The sequence below is a fragment of the Phaenicophaeus curvirostris genome, chromosome 4 (genome assembly GCF_032191515.1).
Source record: "Phaenicophaeus curvirostris isolate KB17595 chromosome 4, BPBGC_Pcur_1.0, whole genome shotgun sequence".
In the NCBI taxonomy this organism is placed as follows: Eukaryota; Metazoa; Chordata; class Aves; order Cuculiformes; family Cuculidae; genus Phaenicophaeus; species Phaenicophaeus curvirostris.
The window spans coordinates 8,628,084-8,650,649 of NC_091395.1; the positions used below are offsets into that span (position 1 = coordinate 8,628,084).

At 45.0% G+C, this 22,566-nt stretch overlaps 1 protein-coding gene across 11 annotated transcripts in view; it reads left to right on the forward strand.

Moving 5' to 3' along the window:
• The window catches only part of JADE1 (jade family PHD finger 1), a 148,151-nt gene that overhangs the window by 102,077 nt on the left and 23,508 nt on the right, over positions 1-22,566 (forward strand). For 2 of the 11 annotated variants that reach the window (XM_069855227.1, XM_069855231.1), the window contains exons 1-2: positions 2,486-2,516; positions 13,351-13,428. In XM_069855227.1, the coding sequence (XP_069711328.1) occupies positions 13,377-13,428 (52 nt within the window). In that variant the 5' untranslated portion in view covers positions 2,486-2,516; positions 13,351-13,376. Of the gene's footprint in view, positions 1-2,485; positions 2,517-2,980; positions 3,056-3,127; positions 3,204-3,443; positions 3,463-13,350; positions 13,429-22,566 lie in introns of those variants that run through there. The other 9 variants (XM_069855221.1, XM_069855228.1, XM_069855223.1 and 6 more) reach the window with 8 other exon arrangements.

Genomic DNA, 22,566 nt, shown 5'->3' on the forward strand with positions numbered 1-22,566 from the left:
AGAAATGTTTCCTAAAATACAAAACGTAACTTAAACTTGGTCTGTATAAGCAAAGAAAAACTACTTACAGGAAAAAAACCCAAAAATTACAGCCTCAAATCCAAGGAGTTTGAGACAGGAAAGGTTCTATCATTCCTTCTTAGAAATCAGAGCACATTTGCATTTTGGGTTTTCTCAGAAGCTGGTTCTGAACTTTCTGGTAAAGAATTCAGGAAAGTGGGACAAACAGCATTTCCTGTGGTTCTTCCGTCTATTACAATGGACAATATTTAAAAAAATAAAGCCATATTCATCCCAGAGAGGTGCCTATCTCTGTAAAGCGAATGCCAGCTGACAGCAGCTTTGCTAATCTTGATTGCTTTTTATGGTCTTATGAGGAATAGTCCATGATCTCTCAAGGGGCCTGCAGACCACTGAGTGGAAAACCTCTGACCTCATCTATTACGGGGTTTATACCACAGCTGTCTAGATAACACAGATCCTCAAAGTCTCCAGTCACTGGCTCCGTTGGCAGTATTGGAAATCGGCGCTTGGAGTGGGTTCCTGGAAGCTTGGGGTAAGATGATGGGCGTACAAATGTAATTCTGGCAATAAGCGGACTATTTATGGGATAATGTGATCTGGCGCGTGGCACAGATGATCGCAGGTGCCTGATGGCTGTACTGTGAATGGCACAAAGCTAGAGCCCCCATTCCAGGACTAGGAATGGCATCAGTGGAGCTACTTCTAACTAGGCTGCTTATGTGCGCTAAGCTACTCCGTTAGGTTTCTTTACAGGTCAGGACACCAAGGCAAGTGTGGGAGAACGTAGAGAATGTGTGTTTTCTTGGTTTTATGTAGATGAAAACAAGGGGAGTCAAAGTCTTAGGCTGTAAAATCTGAAGGTGCTCTGGGCTGTTCTAGGAATAAAACCACAAATGTCTTATTTTCACAGTGAAAAAATACTCTGGGGAGAGGGAAGGGATATTTTCGTAGTGAAGTACAACTTCTTGGATGTGTAGCAATGTAGGTACTGTTTCACTATTGGGTAGGCGTGTGGGCGAGACGGCGGGATAAATGACTCTGTTTGCATGGATGAGTAACGACCCAATTCCTCTGTGGAAGTAAGGTGCGATTCTTCGGCAGACTAATATTGCTGTGGAGGCTGCTTTAATTTGTATTTGCATACTATGGGGATTACTTTCCACTGATTGCCTTAATTCTGTGTCTGAGATGATGTTGAATTCTCTCAGCAGTGTTTTTTTGCCTCACGCTGCATTTGCTTAGGAATTCTGCTCCAGAGGGGGAGTTCTCCATCACTTGGGGAGCACAGGTGCAGGGCGTGAGGTAAAGCATTTTCCGTAGAAAATAAAGGAATCTGCATTCAAAACTACTTTTTTCGATAATGGGAAGTTTAGTATGTAATTTGGTGCCAATTTAAGATAATTTTGCTTCCTGCTAGAAAGATGTGAACTGAACCACAGTGTGTTAGCTCTTTCCAGGCTTTGAGAAATATCCAAGTTCAGAAGCTGGAGGGATAACGCTGGGGGCTGAGAACTGGGAGCCTGCGGTTTTATTCTCACCCTGGCAATTATGCGCCGTGCATGTGGCCACAGCGTTTAACTCTTGCGGGTCTCGGTGTCTCTACCTGAAAAACAGTGAATTCTGCGTTATCCACAGGGAACGTGCGCAGCCTTAAATTCCTGGTTGTGAAATGGGCTTAATTTTTTTGGAGAGAGAAGGTAATTGTGGTGGGGTAATGCCAGCAGTGCCAGCGGTGGGATCTGGGAGCAAACACGTGTTAATTCCCAGCCTCCTAGCACTGCTTGTCTATAGAATCATAGAATGGTTTGGGATGGAAGGGACCTTAAAGCCCATCCAGTTCCAGCCCCCCTGCCAAGGGCAGGGACACCTCCTGCTGGATCAGGCTGCTCAGATCCCCATCCAACCTGGCCTCGAACACCTCCAGGGAGGAGGCAGCCACAGCTTCCCTGGGCGACCTGTGCCAGGGCCTCACCACCCTCAACATGAAGAATTTCTTCCTAATGTCTAATCTAAACCTTCCCTTTCCAATTTAAAGCCACTGACCCCTTATCCTATCACTCCATGCTCCTGTAAACGGCTCCTTCAGGCACTGGAAGCTGCTCTAAGGTCCCCCTGGAGCCTTCTCTTCTCCAGGCTTAACAACCCCAGCTCTCCCAGCCTGTCCTCATAGCAGAGGTGCTCCAGCCCTCGGCTCATCTCCGTGGCCTCCTCTGCACCCGTCCCAACAGTCCCATCTCCTCCTTACGTGGGGGGTTCCAGAACTGGATGCAGTAATCCCGGCGGGCTCTCAGGAGAGCGCCCCGGCCCCGGGTCCCTGCGAGGGGGAGCGGGGAGTGCCAAGAGTTAACGCCTCCACGAGGATCATCCTCCCTCCTCCGTCTTTCCCTCGCCTTCCACTTTTGGCAGGGGATTAAAGTGGCTCCCCCCTGTGGCAGCAGTGACCCAGAAACGAGTTTGATTCACCGACTCCTTCCTCCATAACAAGTACAAACGTCAGTCAGAGGGACTGTGTGTGTGTGTGTGCGCGCAGGCAAAGCGGGTCTGTGGGTGTGCAGTCAGGAGTCTGTCTGTGTGTGCGTGTGCAGAGGGAGTCTCTCCTTCTGTGTAGTCAGAAAGGGTCTCTGCGTGTGTGTGTGTGCGCAGAGAGTCTGTGTGTGCAGTGACAGGGAGTCTCTGTGTGTGTGTGCGTGAAGTCAGAGGGAGTCTGTGTGTGTGGGTGTGCGCAGAGGGAGTCTCTCCATCCGCGTGTGCAGAGGGAGTCTCTCCCTCTGTGTGCGCGGGGGCAGAGGGAGTCTCTGTGTGTGTGCGCAGTGAGGGGGAGTCTCTCCCTCTGTGTCTGTGCAGGAGCCTGCGTCTGCAGAGGGAGTCTCTCCGTGTGTGTGTGTGCGCGGAGGGAGTCTCTCCCTGCCCGTGGGTGCCCGCGAGCAGCCCGTGTGCCCGTGCCCCCCCCGCCCGGGTGCCGCTCCCGCACTCATGCGGCGCCGAGCGGCGGGTGCAGGGGGAGCCCGGCCGCGCCGCCCGCCGCCCGCAGGTAACCGAGCCCACAGCCATCTTTGCGGGGTGGTTTTTTTTTTTTGTGTGTGTGTCGCTCCGGAGGCGGCGAGAGAGCGGCTCGGTGCCGAAGGTCGCTGCCTAGTGGAAATAAGCGAGTACGTCATTAACATGGCGCCAGGAGCTCGGTACGGGGCGCGGGGAGGCGGGCGAGCGGCGGCTCCGCTATCCCGCACGCAACTTGTGCGGCGCCGGCGGGAGGAGGAGGAGGACGAGGAGGGAGGGAGGAGGGTCGCGCTGCGGGTCGGGCTGGCGGCTGGGCGGCCAAAGGCGGCCGCCACCCTCCTTCCCCCCTTCCCCCCCCCCCCACCCCCCCAGCCTTGGCCGCAGCCTCCGCGGGAAGTCGGGAGCGCTCGGAGCAAGTTGGGAGGCAGATGGCAGCGGCAGGTCGCGCCCCCGCACCGATGGGAAGGGGGCGGCTGTCACCGTGTCGCCCGCGTTGCCCACCGGCCCCGAGGCGGGGAGCGGCGGGGAGGAGGCGTTCGCCTGCGGGAGCAGCTTTGTACTTACACCGACACCCCCCGGGCGCTCTTGGCTTTCGCTCGTAGGGAAAGGGGAGGGGGGGCGGGGGAAGAAATGCTCGGGAAGCGTAAAAACTGCTCATCGGTGAAATTGAGCGCAAGTTGCCTTGCGGAGCGGGAGAGCGGTCAGTGGGGCGCGATGGGCGCCCGGGGGCGGCAGGTGCAGGGCGGCAGGTGCAAGGGAGGCAGCCCGGTCGCTCGGGGGAAACATCCCGGGGAGCCCGAGCTGCGGGGGGAGCCGGGATCGGGCGCCCCGGGGCGGAGCGCGGTGCCCGCCGGAGTTGGGGAGCGGGGAGCGGCTCGGGGCGCTCGCCCTGCCCGGGGGCTGCGGCGCGGCCGGGGAGCTGCTTCATCCCCGCTCCCCTCCCCGCTCCCCTCCCCGCCTCCCGCAGGAGGCGAGCGCGGCCCCGGCGATTATCGCACTTGCTGAAATTAGACAAAGCCGCCCTCGCGCCGCCGCCGCGGGGTTGCCTGCTCGGAGGAGGGTTTTCCTTTCTATTTTTCGGCTTTTCCCTCCCCGTTCGCGCCCGCCGGTTCATTAGCGACAACCACCGCGCGATCGGGGGTATGGGGGGGGGGAGCTGCCTGCTCGGCGGATAATTTTCCTTTATATTTTTGGCTTTTCCCGTTCGCGCCCGCCGGTTCATTAAGGAATGGGGGGGGGGGGGGGGTGTCGGTAATTTTGGGGAGGGCGGAGGCAAAGGGTGTTTGTTTGTTTGCACCGCCTGCTGGTTGGTTTCCTGTGACAAGAGGTGATACACAGTTTCCAGAACTGTCTGGGAGTGGGAGGAGAGACAGACACAGAAAATGAGCTCAAGTCTCCTCCGTGCTGCCGCCAAACCGCGTCCCGTCCCCTCCCTCCCTCCGTCCGTCCCTCCCCCCCTCCCGGAGCCGGGGCTGCGAGCACCGAGCGGGGCTGCGAGCACCGAGCAGTTGGCTTGGCGGCCGCGGGGGCGGCTGCCCGGGGGGGGCGGCTCCCGCTCGTGTCCCCGGGAGCCGGGACGGGGTCCCTGCCGGCGGCGGGAGGCGCCGCGTTCCCATCTCCGGAGCCGGGGTGGGCACCGCTCCTCCCGAAAAGCCGCGGTCCCCCCTCCGGAGCTTCTCCTTCCCCTCGGCTTTGTTCTCCTCAAGTTCCCAAGGCTCCGCGGTCCGAGGGGTCGGTGGGATCCCGGGAGCCGCCGTGGGGCCGGGGGCGTTACAGAGAGGTGGCGGCTCCTTTGGTGTCTGGTCTATTCTATCAAAAACCGCGGAAAGGTTTAACGACGTGTTTTAGTTGACATTTTAGCGTTAAGGCGGGAAGATGCTTTCCTGCTAGCCCCCTCGCTTCTTTGTAGAGAAAGATCTAGCTGTGGTTTGGAATAATTTTCTTTTTTAAGCAGGTGCCGTCTTTTAAGTAAGTCAAAAGCTTCCCACGCTTAGAAACCTCTGTAAAAGTTATGCCAAAATAGGCTTGTTATGATTCTATTTCTAGAGGGTTCTCGCACTCAGTGGGATATTGTTGAAACAGCAAGGGTTGTACGTTTTAGTGGTAGGATTTTCCCTCTGGCTTCAGATACCACTTGCTCCCTGCGCTTGAGCTGTTTAATACATATGTTTAAAATAAAAGAATAATAATAAACTCCCCCTTTCCCTCACAGCTGCAGATTTCCCTTCCAGCTTCTCTCGTTTCATTCCCAATTCACAGAATATACTAAAAAAAAACTTCTAGTCTTTCCTCAAATGTTTTCTCCATGTGGTTAGTGCCGCTGCTTCACGCTCCCGTTTTCAGCTGGAGCTGACCAAGCTGACAGCTTCTTCTAAGTGAAAGAGATGAACTGCAGTGGCTGCAGGGTGGGTTGAATTCATTCGTGGAGCCCAATTTGTCATTGCTCAAGGTTTTGGGCAGCTGGTTTCGCCAGCACAGTTCGGGAGTAATTTGCTGCCGCTGCCCAGATTGTAAAGGAACGTCAGGAGCTGCCTCGCGCAGGTGCATGAATGAGCATGTGGATGGCTGAGAAGTGTTGGGCTAATGTGTCCAAATTGGGCTTCTGCCTTTCCTTGTGAAATTTGGAATAGGTGCGCTGACATCAGTAGAAATATTCCTTGTGGAGACCGCTCTTGGCCTTAGAACGTAGTTTGTTTTTTCCTGTTTCATGAGTCTTGGAGGATTATTTTTCTCCAAGTTTCAGGTCTGTAGCTTTTTGTGCTGTGCTATGTAACGCTAAAGTATTGCATTTAAGAACTCTTTTTGTATCTTCGTGACCATAAAATGTTGCTATCAAAGTTTCTGTAGGCGATAAAGAGAAACGATAAAGTTTTAGGTGGATTTCAACAGTATAACTTATTTCTGGTGTAGCTCCATTTTTTTGTCTGAGCACAGGAAGAAAAAACCCAGATTTTTTTTCTTGCTGTGCCAGTTGTTGGTTGGTGCAGACTGGGATGGTGTCAGAAACAAGCGGTTTAAAGTAGAAGCCGCATGTCTTCATCTACAATCCCATTTCCTTAGGACTATGTCACGCTTTACTTCCGTTTGTACAGTAAGTGTTTTGAAGCTATTTCTCATGTACAAGAGATAACGAGGTCTGCGTCTCATTGCAGTTAGTGGGTTACTTTCAGGGGAAACCAGTTTTTCAGTTTGTCTTCAGGGTGTACATCTGTCATAATTCTGCTTTTCTCCCGGTCTGTCTCCGCAGCTGTTCAGTGCAGTTTATTACTGTGATACCCGTTAACACGGTTGGAGTTAATTGTCTGTCAGGGTTTGAATTATACACTCCTTTTACCCAGAGGTTTATACAGCCCTTAAAAATACTGTAGTAAGAGTTGTGCTGTGTAAAACTTTTGACCTGAGGATGTGGATTTTTTCATGTATAATTATTTTTAAAAACTTGGTTCTGTTTAGCTATTTGAATAACAAAGTCTAACACACTTCACATCTTTCTCTTTGATCGTCTTTCTACTTGGGGTCAAAGTGAGTAGAAAAGGATATGGTGTTCTTAACTGCCTAGCAGTAGCATAAAGCGTTCCGTGGTGTTTTGCGCATGGGTGTAAATGTGTGCACACTGCTGTGCCAGTTTTATGGTTGTGCCTGGATTTCTGCTCTGAGGAAGCTAGGAAAAAGGATTTGGGTTTTTTTTCACTCTTTTTCTCTTACAAGTCCTATGACTTAAGTGTGGGAGAATGGAAGTAAAAGGAGAGATCTTGACGTTGCGGTCCAGTGTGGTCTTCGGGTTTTATTGATTCATTTAAATTAATCTTTTGTAGACCCTAGGGATGGGGGAGCGTGATAGTGCATACTGGTAAAAAGAGTGAATTTGCTGTAATGTGTCTTGTTGCAGATTCCAACCCATCGCACTGCATCTGCCAGCAACTACTGGGAACCAGGCAGAAGTGTCTGTATTCCCGACTTTATGTAGTTGTTTGTGTAGAGGTAGATGTTTGTTACTCACCTCTACAAGGCTATGTAAATCCAAATGTTGTCTTATGGCCCAACATTGATTATATTGGATTATCATCCAGTGATTTAATTTGCATAGCGTTTCACAAGCCTTTGGAAAAACGGCTTAGTGCTCTCTGCCACATACAGTAGCCAGAAGAAACATTTCAGGCATCGTAATCTTGCCTTTAAAAGCAATCTGAGCAATTGTACTGTGTAAGCCTGGAGTTACATTTCTGTGTTTTAAGTTTGTACCTAATCAATGAGTAAAACCCAAAGCTTAACTTTCAGAGCTAGCATGATGGAAAAGCCGCTGGTGACTCGTCTCTGTAAAGCACAGCACCTTCAGCCTCTGGAGCGGTGCGGTAGAGCGTGTTGCAAGCTGTGCCAGCCACACTAGTGCGGCCCTGGCACGGCTGGCTCATCTTGGGGTGCTTGGTGGCTAAGAGGGCATCACCTCTGCCCTATCCATGCCGTTTATTGCAGTGGTGTGTTTACACATAACACTCTTAGATGCATTGTCCACCCTTGGAAATGGGGTGATGCTGCCAACAGTCATGGCTGTTTCTGTAAAACTGTGTTTAGTTGAAGGCTGGCATTTCCCGGCATCCACTTTTATTCCTACCCCCAATAAATGGGTAGATGTTATAGAATCATTAGTTTGGAAAAGACTGTTACAACAAAGTCTTGAGGAGGAATAACTGTCAGCATGCTCTGTGTTGGTCTGTCTGATTTCTGACAAGATGATTTTAACAAGAATCATAGAATTGCTTGGTTGTAAAAGACCTTTGAGATAGAGTCCAACCGTACCTGTCCACTACTAAACTGTACCCCTGAGCACTTAATTTACCCGTCTTTTAAACACCTCCGGGGATGGTGACTCAGCCACCTCCATGGGTAGCCTCTGCCAGTGCCTGACAACGCTTTTGGTGAAGAATTTTTTCTTAATGTCTGATCTGAACCTCCCTGAAGAAGAAAGGGTCATCTTTGAAGGAATGGGGACTGAAACGAAGTACAAAAATTGCTGGGATATTAGGAATTCACATGTACCACTGAAAACCCGAGAGATGTTTGGTTTGGTGGTGTAGCAGCCTTTGTTATGTGAGGGGTGATGGACTCCCATATCGGATGGTGCAGAATAGTTGCTGGTTTTGTCATTGTAAACTGATGCTTATTTTGGTTGAAACTTTTATTCAACTGTGTTCGTGTAGCATACCCTTTTAAAGTGCAAAATTCACTCTGCTTATTTATGCTAATGGTTTTGTTTTCACTGATTATTCTGTTTTATATTTCTCCGTCAAATTGAAGATGGAAAATAAAACAAATTTAGTTGATTTTGTTGTATGAATTCAAAAGGGGATATAAAGCAATGAAACTGCCAGCCTTATCAACAAAGCATTTGGCCAGGGAACTGACAACAAACGTACTGCTTGACGTTGGTTCCAAAAATTTCATAATGGGAATGAGAGCCTTGAAGATGAGGAGGGTCCGAATGTCCTTCTGCAAGAGGACAACCAGCTGAGGGCCAGTATTGAAGCAGACGCATGCAAAACAACTCAAGAGCCTGCAGATGAACAGAACATTCGCAATACAACAGTTGTTCAACACTTGCACCAAATTGGAAAATCAGAAAAACTCAACAAATGGGTGCTGCGCAAGCTGAATGAAAAGAAAAAGAATTACTATTATGAAATCTGCTTTGTGCTGCTTTTGTGCAGGAAAACTGATCCGCTTCTTGATTGCATTGTGACATACGTTGAAAAATGGGTTCTGTATGACAACTGAGTGCATTCAGCGCAGTAGCTGAAGTGAAGTGAAGCACCAGAACACTTCCCCAAACCAAAACTGCATCAAAAGGTGGCTATGGTCACTATTTAGTGGTTGGCAAGTGGAATCATCCTCTACAATTTCTTGAAACCTGGCAGAACTGTCACAGCAGAGAAATATTGCCAAAAATGGACAAAACGCACCAAGAACTGTGACGTTTCCTTCCAGCAGTGGTCAGTTGTAAAGGACCAGTTCTTCTCCGTGACAACACCCAACTGCGTGTTTCACAAACGACTCCGCAGAAGCTGCACGAACTGGGCTATGAAGTCCACCTCACCCAGCTTACTCACCAGAGCTCTCCCCAACAATTACCACATTTTCAACCAACTTCACAACTTCCTGCCAGAGAAGGTTTTCTACAACCAAGCAGCAGCTCAAAAGACATTTAAAGAATTTATCAGTTCCAGGACTTTGGAATTCTAATGCTACCAAAATATTCAGACTTGTTCCTTGTTAGCAAAGATGTGTAGATTCTAAGGGTTCTCATTTTGGTTGATACATTTTATTCTAAGCTGAGATAAACTGCTTTCAGGTTGATGGTTAAAAATGATGTAAGAGTTTGGGAGAAACACTTGTAGAAACATATGTAATAGAAGGTACAGGATTCAGGGGTGCTGCTTGGTCAGCTGCTTCCTGGCATCAGAGAAGTGTTCTTTTTGCAAAGGGGTTTGGGAAGTTGTTCTGTGGCACGTGTGGGTGCAGGGAACGTTTTGTGGAAACTTCTGAGCTAAACAGCAATTATGTGGTTGCATGCAGTTGTTGGGAATTGAACTCGGTAACCTGGGTGGTCTTTTCCTGCCCTGCAAGCGCTGCTGGCTGAGTGCTTAGTTTATACTTAACTGCTGGTAGGAATCTTAAAGCTTGGCTTAAATGTTGCAGCCTTTTTATGCTGACACATGAATCGCTTTGCTTACAGGCATAGTGATCATAGGCAATTCATGCTGGTAAATGAGCTGCGGTACAATCAGGCTTGGTGAACCTGCCTTTACTTCTGACCTGTTGGAACTGGCACGCCTCCTTCCGTTTCAGAATGTTTTAATGAGATCAGAGCTGGATCAGATGCACTGGGATGTGCGCCTGAGTTGAAGTGTATGTCAAAACAAAGCCAAATGAAAAATAATAACATTTTTGTGACTGAAGAGTGAAAATTTCAAAGGAAAGTAGTATAGCTGGCATTCAACTCTCAGATTAGGAAAGGAGAGACGATAAGTAATTTTACTGAAAGGTTTGAGTTTTTCCGTTCTGTCTTTTTCGGTGTAAAAATACCTCTTTATTTTTACGTAAGGGTGTTCCCTGAAGGATAAGTTATAGCATTTTTAATTGAAGATGAAAAAAAACGTTGCTTGAATTCACAAGGTTCTCTACATGTGCTGGGAAATTGCGTATGTCTGTGGTTGAAGAGGGAAAGCCTGCACTTTGAATCTGCACCTAACCATCACTATCCATAATCCGTGTTTATTTTTAATGCAGTTCTTGCATGACTTTGAGGTCACCATCACCTGATAGAAATTGATAGTCTTCGAGGCACGGGCACTGTGATACCCATAAAAGCAGTGGCACTTCAATCTGTGCAGTTGTGATTCTTAGTAGTGGTCTCAGTGTTATCTCTAGAGCATGTGTTCTGAACTGTGGGTATGAACATCTGCTGGAAACAGTTTAAAATAATTTTAGAAGTTGAAAAATGCTGTTTTATTGCTTCTGATGATAAAAGCTCTAGGGGGTTAATCTTATGAGCTTTGAGACTTGCTCCAAGAAGCCAAATGCTGCTTTTCCATCTGTGATTTAGCTCCCTGTGAACTTGGGCTAGGTTCAAAGATGGAAAAATGTGATCTCTGCATTTTAACTCTCCTTCCCCCCCCCGACCCCAATGCATCTGTAAAGGAATCTCAGAGAGTCATAGAATCACCAGATTGGAAAAGACCTCTTGGATCATCGAGTCCAACCATTCCTATCTGCCACTAAAAAGAGGCTTCATCAAATGGGTGATTTCTTTTAATGTGACTTGAGACCGTGGGTCTTCAGCGTGGCCAGCTTCAGACACCTGATTAGAGTGGACGAGGAAATTAATTGCCTTATCTAATACTTTCTACTCCAGGAAAGTGGCTTCTGTTCTGGTTTCTCTAATTTTCTGAAGAACCATGGAGCGTGTTTGAATTGGGAGGTGTGAATACAACTCTCCTTTAAACAACAACCACCAAGATGTTTAGTTTGCTCTTTAACAGTGTGTATATGTTGTGTTATTTTGCTTTATGGTGCATAGTACTTTTTAGGCTGTGGGAATTAATCAAACAGTGAGGGTTTTGACTGGGTATATACAAGTTAGATTTCTGAGCTAACTTAATTTTTCTCATTTCTTCCCTATTGTCTTTAGTTTGTTTATGGGAGGTATTCCCGTTGTAAGCGAGTATGTTCTTTTACATTGCTGTTGTTACTTTTCTTGTAATTGAAAGAAATAGTATGTGAACTACTAGAAAAAATACCTTACAAATAGATACTTATCCCCTAGTTTTGGCCTTGTAGTGGCTAACCAAGGATATGGTTCAGTAGTGGACAAGTATGACTGGACTTGATGATCTCAAAGATCTTTTCCAACCAAGAGATTGTATGATTCTAATTGATTTTCCAGTTCTGTCTTAGCCTGTTTTGGATCTGAATGTTGACTTTCTGTCCTTGAGTGGCGTATCAGGACTTGACTCTGGATCTACTACATTTTTATTCCAGGTCTGTATTCAGATGAATTTGTTGGTCCAGGCTGGTCTGCGTGTTTATCCATTGGCAGTGTTTCCTTTTGTCATGAAAGGCGATTCTTTTGGAGAGAATTCTAGCACTGCAAGAGGTTGTCATTTATGATTCTGGTATCGGACCCTATATGTGAATTTCTGCTCTGTGAAATGCTGACAAAAGATCTTGATGAAGTGAACCATTCAGTTTGTCTTTACCTTTGGTGAATGAAGGTTGCAGCTCAAAGACACCCATGTTAAATCCCACTCTGAAAAGTCGCTCCGTGGAAGGGAGGCTTGTCCCCAGTTCTTTTTGTGTATATAATGGGAAAAAGGAGGTGATCCTTCTGTGCTCGCTTAGAACTGTATGAAATCCACTGGAATTGTAAAGTAGAGTCTCAGGTTCAGTTGCTTATGATTTGCTAGTGATGATAATACTAATTCCCTGAAAAAAGTGCTTATTTCTTCTTCTGTGAGTCACTTGTAGAAGACTTGGGTTTTGTGCTTTTTTGGAAATACCGTCATGCTTCAGTTAGACTTTTTGGGCTTCCTTATTTGGGGAACTGGTCTTATAAAAGTTGAAAGCATTATTGAGTTTGCTACTGTGAGATGTGTTCTCTAGGCATAGTTCCCTGTACACCAAAGGGTCAATGAAGAGTTTTGTTACAAGGTTTCTAGGAAATCCCAGCTCCCCTGAAAACGAGGAGGTTAGATTTCCTGCGCCTACCTAGAAGCAAAAAAAGTAGTTTGGTATCTGCTTTCCAAATCCGTGACCCAGAGCTGTGTCTGAGGGCTTTGCTGCTAGCACAGTGCTCAGACCTTGTTGATATCACGATTGATCTGTGGTAAGCAAAGGCTCAGGGGATTTGATGTGCAGCCAGAGTCCTTGTCAGTTTAACTTATGGTGGATGTGCCTTTCTGCACTTGTCTTGTCATGTCTTTTCTGCTCTTCAGCTTACACTTTTTAATAGCTTTTTACATGTAAATGCTGAGTAGCTATTTACAGCTTCCATAAGTATTTGAATTTGGTTTCATTCCACAGAGAATGCAAAAATACCAACGCCCAGTGAACAGCAGTTAAAGAGAACAGAACTTTTTGCCTTTACTTCACTGATTCATGTGCAGTTCAACTCAGTATTGGTAGAAGTCTGGCAGTTTGGAGGAGCTCCTGTGTAATTAATTGGTGGCCTGGTTCCTGAAAACCAGTTAGAGTTGGGCATGACGTTAGGAATGTGCCTGCGTGAGGAGGTAACTCTTCCATTAGAGGGTGGTGCTTTCCAGGGCATAGAGGATGCAGGTTGAATTAATCTGGGAAAACTTGGCTTGCTGCTGCTCATGTTTCTCTTTTTTATATGTGAGGGGATGGCTTTAATCTTTGAATTGAATCTGGTACTTTAAACAGGAATAAAATGATTCCAAAACTCTATTTGCCAAAGTAAATATTTACACAAGGAGTAAAAATGTTATTGTGTTGGAAATCTAGTGTCAGAAGGGGCAGGGGAAGTTAAGCACATCGACTGCGCTCGATTTTAAGACCTCTCAGAGCAAAATACGCTTTTGTTTTGGGGTGAAAGTGTTGGTGGGGTTGTCATTGATGCTCTTCAGTCTTGCTCACCTGCTCCTACGATGACTGCTTAATTAAGCATCCTTGAGATACTCCCTGTTCATATTTGAGATGCTAGTTAAAGTTGTTTGTTTTCCTTTGTGTGCTGTAAATCCTTGAATGCCATCAGAAACACAACTTGATGACTGTGTATTATCATCTTGGGTTAAGTGCTGTCTCATTGCTTTGCAGGCTGCCTGCTGTTTTCCGTGGAGATCATGAAACGACGTCGGCTTCCTAGCAGCAGTGAGGATTCTGACGACAATGGCAGTAAGTGCTCCTTTGTTGTAGAGTGCAGTAGCTTATGCGTTTGAAAACACATATTAATGCAGTGTTTTATGTGACAGAGGCATTTTACATATTGGTTGGACTGGTAGAAATGTGTATTATAAGGATGTAGTTTTGCACTCGTCCGTTCTGAGCACAGGTGAGCAGGCGATGCATGTTTCCCCCACTGTATTGACGATACAGTGTTAATAGGATAAAATGAGAAAAAGTTGGTTGTCATCTTTAAAATCTTCACAAACAGCATCATTTACCATTACTAGGACAGAATGTGCATGGAGACATCTGCTAACATCATCGACAGCTTAGTTTACAGTAGAAGTTTGCATCAGGATTTTATATTTGCTTCAGTGTTTTCGTACTCTCTTTTGCAATGGAAATGTATATTGCTTCAAACTTCAGTAGAAAAGATGGATGGTGCCTAAAAGTTGTTCCTTTATTTGAAGATTGTCTTATTCAAGGAATAACTTTAGAAAATTTCAGTTCAGTAGGTCAATAATTTGCATACAGAATGTATTAATTTCCTTTAACTGTTTCTGTGCTGACACAACTGACACCGAGCTCTGTATGGTGTATCTCTGCATGCCAGGGACTGATGATCTTTTGTTTAAGCAGGAAAAGGAGTGGGGAGGAGGAGATGAAATGGCAGTTTGGGAAATATGCCCAGGTGTTTCATTTGGCCAAACAAGCAAGTTGGTTCTACTTGACATAGTGCAGTTTAGCCAGTTGTCAGAGAAGTTTTCCTGGTTTTAATTTCATCTGCCTGGGTGCAGATCTTCAAATCCAAAGTCCTCTGTGCGACTTCAGTCTGAAATGTAAGAGAAAAGTGATCGGGGAGGTTTTCCAGGTGCTTTCAAAAGCTTTACTCTGAGAAGGTAGCCCTGTGCTGCACGGTGGCCCTGCGTAGGTGTCTGCTTTGCCCACGTGCATTTCTTACGTGTGTCTGTGCTGCATGGGAGTCTGCTCAGGTTCGGCTGCATCGGCACCTTAGACCACCTTAGGTAAACTATTGCTGAAATGAAGGGGTGGCAAAAGAATCGGTGTAGGTGAGAACTAGCAAACTGGTTAAGAACTGGTCCAAAGGAGGATTGAGTAAAGAGGTGTGGGGTTTGTCTTGGTTTTGGAGCACTTATCTGCAGCTTGAGCATTTTGGGAGAAAAAAATCCCTGATTTTTCTTGGTCAGAAGTTTACTTGGGGTTGTAAAAAAAAGTCAGTGTATTTCCTTAAAGGTGACCTGTATTTCCCCGAAATAAAGATTTATTTTCACTTGTAAAACAGACAAGTAGCAGCAAATGTGATGTCTTTCATTAGAATTTTGCTTTACCCTTTTTTTATACTGTAACAACTTTATGTAATAGTGTTTAATTTTAATAATAAGTGTTTATTTTCGCTCTCATCTGGGTTTTTTTTTCACTCTTTGATGCCTTCGTGTGCCTTGTGTTAACAGGCTTTACCAAATAAAATATGAAGCAGAGAATTTTGGAGTTGAAGTTCTGAAATAGATACAGTTGACTGATCTGTTGCTGATTATAATGCTTATTTGTAATGGCGTTTGATATATAGCTACCTGGAATAGAGCTGTTGACTTACTGAGTTATGTTTTCCGAAAAACTGTATTTTCATCTTTTCCATAGATCAAGATCTGAGAAAAGGAGTTAGGAAAAGAAAAACAAACCCTTGCCCTTTTATGATCTCTCTTTGCTTTAAAGACTAATTAATCTGAATGACTGTTTGTTGAATAAATTACATGGCAAAAGGTAGTAAAATTCTAAAAGGATTTTCAGGTATTGTCTGAAATACACCCCACTTTCCTTCCTTTTTCCTTCCCCCCCTCTCCTTTACTGGGCAAATTTGGATACAGGTTCCTGCATATTCATTCTATTACACACGTTCAAAGAGATGAAGGGTTCATAATCAGGAGCTGAGATCATGTTTAATGTAGGGTAAGCATCTCTGAGGCTTTTTGTCATTCACGCTTCCCCAGGACGATGTCTGACACTCGGGCTCTTTCTCTCCACTTTTCCTGTTATGGGAGATACTGGTAGTTCCTCGTTTGAATGTCAAGGGTCTCCCCTTACAGGTCTCACCTTCATTTCATCTTTTCTTGTCCTTAGTAGAGATACTGATTACTCTCGCTGTGTTAATTTCTGTGTTATTACTTTGTCAGTAGTATCCGATTCACTGTACTGGTGTTAGAAGGGAAATCAAATGTTATTGTTTAAGAACATAAAACGTAAAAAATTCTGTGAAATTCTGGGCTCCACGTTGAAGGCTTTAAGTTTTCCACTAGCTATTTTTCCTGCTTGGAGTTCCCAGAGGCAAAAAACAATTAAATAGACTGTTCAGAGCACTTCAAACAGCCGTCTTCTAATTGAAAAGTTGAAATTTTAATCAACACTTAGTTGGAGTCCTATTGCCAAACATCTGCTTCCCTTCAGTCGGTGGCACCTCTTGACCCTCCAGTGCATTTTGTGCATTCCCATTGCACTGAACTCAACAGTCCTTCAGCTTGGAGCTCAGCACTGCTCTCCCTTATCTTGCAAGGTGAGGACTGGGCCTCCAGCCATTGAGTTTCTTCAGTTCTGAAGTGGAGTTTTCATACTGTGCCTCAGTAGGCTGGGGGATCAGGTGTCTCGGACGTGTCATGTCTCTGGAAAAATGCTGTCGGAGTAACCTGAATGATGACACTTGCATGGGCCAGACTCCAGTGCCACTTGGAAAACATTTTGATGTGGAGAAATACACATTTTATTTTATTGGACTCAGGAACCTGAGTGTCTATAAAAGTAATAATAACAATCCTGCTAGTAATGGGAATTATCTAAAACAAAATAAATGAACATAGAAAGATTGTTTTCTTTTAGGTCACTGAACGGAATCAGTTTCCTTGGTAGTTATAAGGTGATAGAAAAATAAACACCATACCCCAAGCACTGGAATTTTCTTACACTGAAGATACAAGCCTTTCTGTAGTTCTTCAGGTGAAGAAAGAGGTGCTTTTCTTTTGTGAGATGAAAGAAGGGCGAATTGTTTCCATTTAGGAGTTAAATACAGAGCAGAAAAACATTTAACACCACAGCTGCAGTCCTAGAGCATGTGCGTGTATTTACTGACTTACGTAGGGTGTTTTAGTGTGGGCGGTTAGATACTATTTAGTGACTTTAAATTGTATGGGGAAGATTTAGATTAGACATTAGGAAGAAATTCTTAACGCCGAGGGTGGTGAGACACTGGCCCAGGTTGCCCAGGGAAGGTGTGGCTGCCCCATCCCTGGACGTGTTCAAGGGCAGGTTGGATGGGGCTGTGAGCAACCTGGTCTGGTGGGAGGTGTCCCTGCCCATGGCATGGTTAGAACGGGATGATCTTTAAGGTTTCTTCCAACCCAAATCATTCTGTGATTCCGTTTGCAGTATTTTAAAGCCTTGTAGCCTAAACAGAGGACCTTTGGTTTTCTCATTGATTCTTTTTTGCCCTCCGACTTGGTTCTTTCCCAAAAGCTTTGAGTGTTTATTCCGTGTCCTTCAACCTACCTACTGAAAATCGTTGAGCTGTGTCCCCTTGAAATCGGAGTTCTACATCCTCATTTAGAGGTGAGGCCAAAAGAGCATATTGGAAGCACTGAGCAAGGGCTGTCAGTGACAGGTGTGCACAGCATTTCTGCAGGTGGTCCCTGGGTATCTGAGTGTATCCTCAGAGATTTTGCTCATAAGTCACTTTTGAATGTTTTATCCCTGAGATATAATTGAATGAAAAATGGTTGCAGACTTAGTTCTGGATTTCAAACTTCAGTCGAAATACAGAGGAGAGACTTGGAGAAGGGTTTAAGGTTACTGGCGCTTCATAGTAATCCTACTTCTGTCATCTGGCAGCCGGTTACCTTCTGTTCCTTCCCGTGTAATGTTCTGCAGCAACTAGAGTAGGCGTTAGCGATCACCAGGGCCGTCATGAAAGCTGTGTGATGTACAAGCCATCTTCTTCAAAACCTCTGTTAAATAAATTAGTGACGTTTACCTCAATCTTAATTGCGTCCTGGTTGTCCGATGGCTGGCTGGGGCTTTGATAGTTTTGAAGTGATCTCTGTCACTTTGCATTGCAGCTTGCTCCTCCCTTGCAGTAACTCCTCTTGAGGATTCCAGGTCTTGCTCCAATGAAATGTTAGATACCGACTGTTTTATCTTTCCTGCTTAGTGTTTGACCTGACTTCTTAGCCTCCTTAAGTATGTAAATCTGGAAAGGCGGTTTGTGCTAAATATTCCGTGTGCTGTTTCCTGGTGAGATAAAGTTGTGCAACGGAGTAGTTTCCATTAATAGCTTTAGGGCGTTCCTTTTGCACGAGTTGCTTGGACACGTGGACAGATTGTGTTTGAGGTAAGATCTGAAGCTCAGACAGTTGTGTTGTAGGAAGCTTGGGTGAAATCCAGGCTCACCTTGATGTCAAAGAGATTTTGGTCATCGTTTTCCTTGAGCAAGAAATTCAGGGCATGATTTTCTTCATGTTTTACTTGCTTCCATGATGCCCCTTCATTTATTCTTGGAGGGGTTATCAATTCCCTGTGCTGCTACATGTAGAGGATATGAGAGAAGAACTGAAGACACTTGCAGATGAGAAATACTGATAAGATTTACAAGGTTTCACATAATTTCTTTGAAATGAAAGATTTAATACTTGTGGAACATAGTTCTGTAATTTAGACGAACCCATATTGTATCACTGCTAAGCAAATGTTATTTTAAAGTTAAATATACTTTGCCAATATCCATGATGGGAATCTTGCATTTAGAAAGGGCTTTTCATCCCAGTGGATTCCCGTTGTGTTTGAGGTGGATCCCAGAGTGCCTTCACAAAGGTTGCCACGTACATAACCTGAGGTTTGTACATCACCTGCCACAGAGGAATGCGGCAATTACCTAGTGGCGTGCGCAGTGCTGTATGGAGCTTTAGAAAAAGGCAGTTTCAGTTGAACTTGCTGGTAGGCGAGGGATGGTGATTAACCAGCAGGCTGGAATGTAATTGCAGGGCTGTGATTTGGGCAAAGCAGCCTGTAATAAAACTGGTGCTAGAACTTCTGTATATACTCGTGGTAAGGCATTGCTACAGTGGGAAGCCTGGGGCTGGGGGGTTGGAGCCACACTTGGGTCTTGTGATGAAAAATAAGACGGGTCTAGGAATTCCTCGCTGTTTGAAGAGTGACGTGGGCCTGTGCATCGTTACGTCTGTGTTCTTCGGAATTGTAAAACTCAAATGTGCGCTACTGAGAAGAGGGATGATAGAAGGGAACTGGTATTGAACTGCTGTGGCAGGGAGCTGCGAAGACTGTTCATTATGTGTGTCAGATACTGAGCAATTTTGCAGTGTTGTTGTAAAGCACTGCAAAGATTGTATGGATCCATGCATTGTTCGCAGCTGCAATTGGGTAGTTGTCAAATGACACTAGATTTTGAGTAGGATCAGTGTTGACAAGAGATAATAAAGGCTGTTGCTTTTTCTGTTTTGATATTGAATGAGATTATTGTGTAATAATATGGTAGTATATAAAGATAAGGAAGTTAGATGGGCAAATCCTCCAGCAGCAGAAACATGAGAAGGGGAATTTATTTGGTTATGTGAAACGGTGTCATAGGTTGTGTTTGCATACATGGTGCTTCCTCTGTGATAAGGCTGAAGAGTGCTGTGCAGACAGCTCTTTCTGTACCTAACACAAAGGAAAACTGCCCTAGTCTGCTTCGGCTTCCTTGGTGCTGGAATTTGGGTCTAGATCTGGAGTTACGTCTAACTGACGCGAAGCCTTACTGTAAAGTGTTGTGCCCAGGCACTAAATGGGGAGACTGAGCATCTCTGTTTTCTCTTCAGGCTGCAGATCTTTCTGACAGAGCGTTGGCAGAAGCACCAAGCCGGTCTCGCAGTCAGCTGAGGAGCAGTACAGGCATCTGGAAATGGCAGCGTTAAGCAGAAGTGACAGCCAGACATAGATCCGTGTCAGGGATGTTTTGCTCTGTTGTGCTGCCTGGTGTGATGGTGTAGCGGGAGTGTATTTACGGGGAGAGAAGTGCTTTCAGACGCCCGGCGATCTGAGGCTTTGAAGTGTTCAGAGGCTGTAGCAGCAGGTAGTTCTCCAGGGACACAGCTGGGTGTCTCTCAGGTGGCTTTGCAACAGCCTCGTGTGTGATACTGAGAGTAGCTGAGCTTTTTTGTACTCATGCTGAGTTGTATATTAGTTGTGGGGTAGAATTCCCCAAGGGCTTAAAATGCTTTATTGGTCCTGAGGAATTTTCTGTTTTGATGGGCTTGTTTGGAAGCAAAACATGTTCTTGACAGATCATTTAATAAATTGATAGAGTTAAAATTGATTATGTTTTTCATTTTGGGAAACACGTGTTCTTCACGAATACCGAAAAAGAATTCACACTCCTTGACTGCTTTCTTTTATTATCGGGAGGTGTATGTGTTACATACACCCTGCAGGGGTATTACAAAACCCCTGTATTGACACAGCAAGGTGTGTGTCAAAACCATGGGGAACAGGAAGCTTTCATACCTGAGTCTTAGAAGTCGCCTGTCCAGCAGCAGTGGTGTGTTAGAGCTTTGCCTTTTATCAGGTGAATTACACCTCATTTGTTGTTTGAGGCTTCTTTGTGCTTTTTGTCTGTAAGTGGGTTGAACACAAAGGGAAAACTGAGACCTGTGGTAAGGGTATGATACTCTTCCCTTGACTCTCAAGGGATGGAAAACTTTCTAGAACATAAGAACGCCAAGGCTGCTTGAAAGTATCCTGACTGTAAAAGAATTAGAATGGTCTTGGTGTGTGTCCTAGAGCAATGGTGCCAGCTAGGCTATTGTGTTCATCCTTGCTCAATCGTACAGCAGGATGGGTGCTTAATGAGACACCTCTTCTCTCTGATGGCTAACGATGGTAGAGAAAGCATATTTTGGATGTGTTTATTCAGCTTCTTGCTATGGAGTTGTGTATTTTTCATATCCACTGTTACTCACATGGCTTTTCAGTCGTATGGGCTCTCTTAACATCTCATTAATTTTCCACCTGCTCAGTTCTCCCATAAGGTATATAATGTCACCTTACAAAAGTTTTACATCTTCCAGATACCAGTGATTCAGACTTTCTTTGTGTTTGTTTTTTTTTTACCTTTTTCTTGTTCTTATTTTACCAAAACTGGGTTTAACTGTCTTTATCTTTAGGGTTTTTTCTTGTCTTGGAGATCCTAATCCAGGTTGGGACTACGGCTGGTATTCAGGAAACAGTTGATTAACATTGTCAGCCTGGCTACTTAAAGAGGATAATTTGGGTGGAAAGTATCTGGAAGCTCTCTACAATAACTCAATTAGGCTCATGTGCTTTTATAACGCAGACAAGCTGTTTTGAATCCTGTGTTTGCTTTAACCACAGTAGATTGTTCCTTCCGGATAATCCAGGAGTGGGTCTTACTTCATATATTTAAGTGCAAAAAAACAGATTGTTAATCACTGAAGTAGCTGCAATTGCCTGTGGACTTTTTCTTTCAGTGAAGTCCCTTTTCTGGATTAGGTATGAAAATATGGAAAGGATACTTGAAAGGCAAATAGCCTCCTTCATTTCCCTCCTCCTGTTGGTATGTTCAGGGTGGGTGGATTGCTTATTAATGAAAGCAGCATTGGGTAACTCAGTGAGCTGGCCTTGGCGCTGTTGCAGGCAGTAATATTTTGCCATTAACTTTAATGGACGCAGAGTTGAAACTCTTATTGGAGATTTCAACAGTAGTTAAATTTAATACTGCTCTGGGCTGAATATTTTACTATCATTTGCCTGGCTCCTTCAATTTCTTGCCCTTTTGTGCCTGAGCGGTGGTGGTGGTTTGAGTCTGTGAATGCAGCCTTATAATCGGGTTTTGTTTATTCAGTGAGTAAATGTTTTCCTTACTGAAGTGAAGCCCTTGCCAAAGGTCACCTGTTAGCGACAGTTACAGGTTTTAGTGGGCAGTATAATCTCTGTGCCATGAGAAATTCTTGCACCTTTTTCTTATAGTCTTATGTACAATCAGTTTACACTGCTCAGAGAAATACAACAGCCTACTCAGAAACTTACTAAAAACATCATGTGTTTTCACCTTGCAATTTGATGTGTAAGGAAATGGCTATTACAAAACTACGTAAGAAACTATTTTCCCCTTATTTGTTGTAGGAAGTTAGTTAGCATGGAAAAAATACTCATATATCCTGAGGAAGGCTGGCAGGGTTTGAGTTGTCCCTTATGCATGGAAATCTTACGTCGTGTACTTTCATATAGCGCTTTTAAAAAATAATTGAAAGTGAAGATTTTTGAGTTTTGATGCTAAGAGTTGACCTTTCATGTTGTGTGGAATAGTTAATGCAGTGACCTAGCCCATGTGCACACAGACTGTGCCTGGAATCAAAAGTACACATTTAAGGTGCTGTTTGTGTGTGTAGAATCAGTAGATGACACAGGAAAGAAATGGAGATGGGAGGTACGGTAGGGATCATTTTACTTGTAACCTTTGTAGCTCTTCTGCGGCATGAGACAGACCTGGAAATCCATATTTTAATACCCTCATGAAAAAAAATAGAAGCCCATGTGCTTGCTTACTTGTCTTCAGTTTATGGTAAGTTATCAGCAGACCTGAATTACAGCACGTGGGTAAGGATCCAGATCAACTGTAGTAAGACCTTCAGACTCACAACCTCATCTCCCACAGAAACGTCAGAATCAAACACCACTCTGCCCATACAACTTGTTCTTAATTCCTCATCTTGTGTACAAACTTTATCCCCCGAGCCCGACAGTGTCAAACCACTCAGATCCACAAAGGAATTGGGCATTTCAGCAGTGGTCTAACCAGCTGAATACCTCAGGGCAGGCTGTTGATCAGATATTAATGTCTCCCTGATGGAAAATACCAGAACCCACAAGAACTGAATAGTCATCTGTGTGGGTTCTTATGTGGTCTGCGTCTTCTAGTGAGTGTGTTGATTAAAGAGTATAAAATATTAGTAATCACTTTGTTAGATTGCAGGAAAATTATGTTTTTCTGTCATGAGTTTTAGCTGTGCATCTGCCACTTTTTGAGAGGTTTCAGTTATTCCCCTCTGACTTATTTAGGCTGAGTTTGGA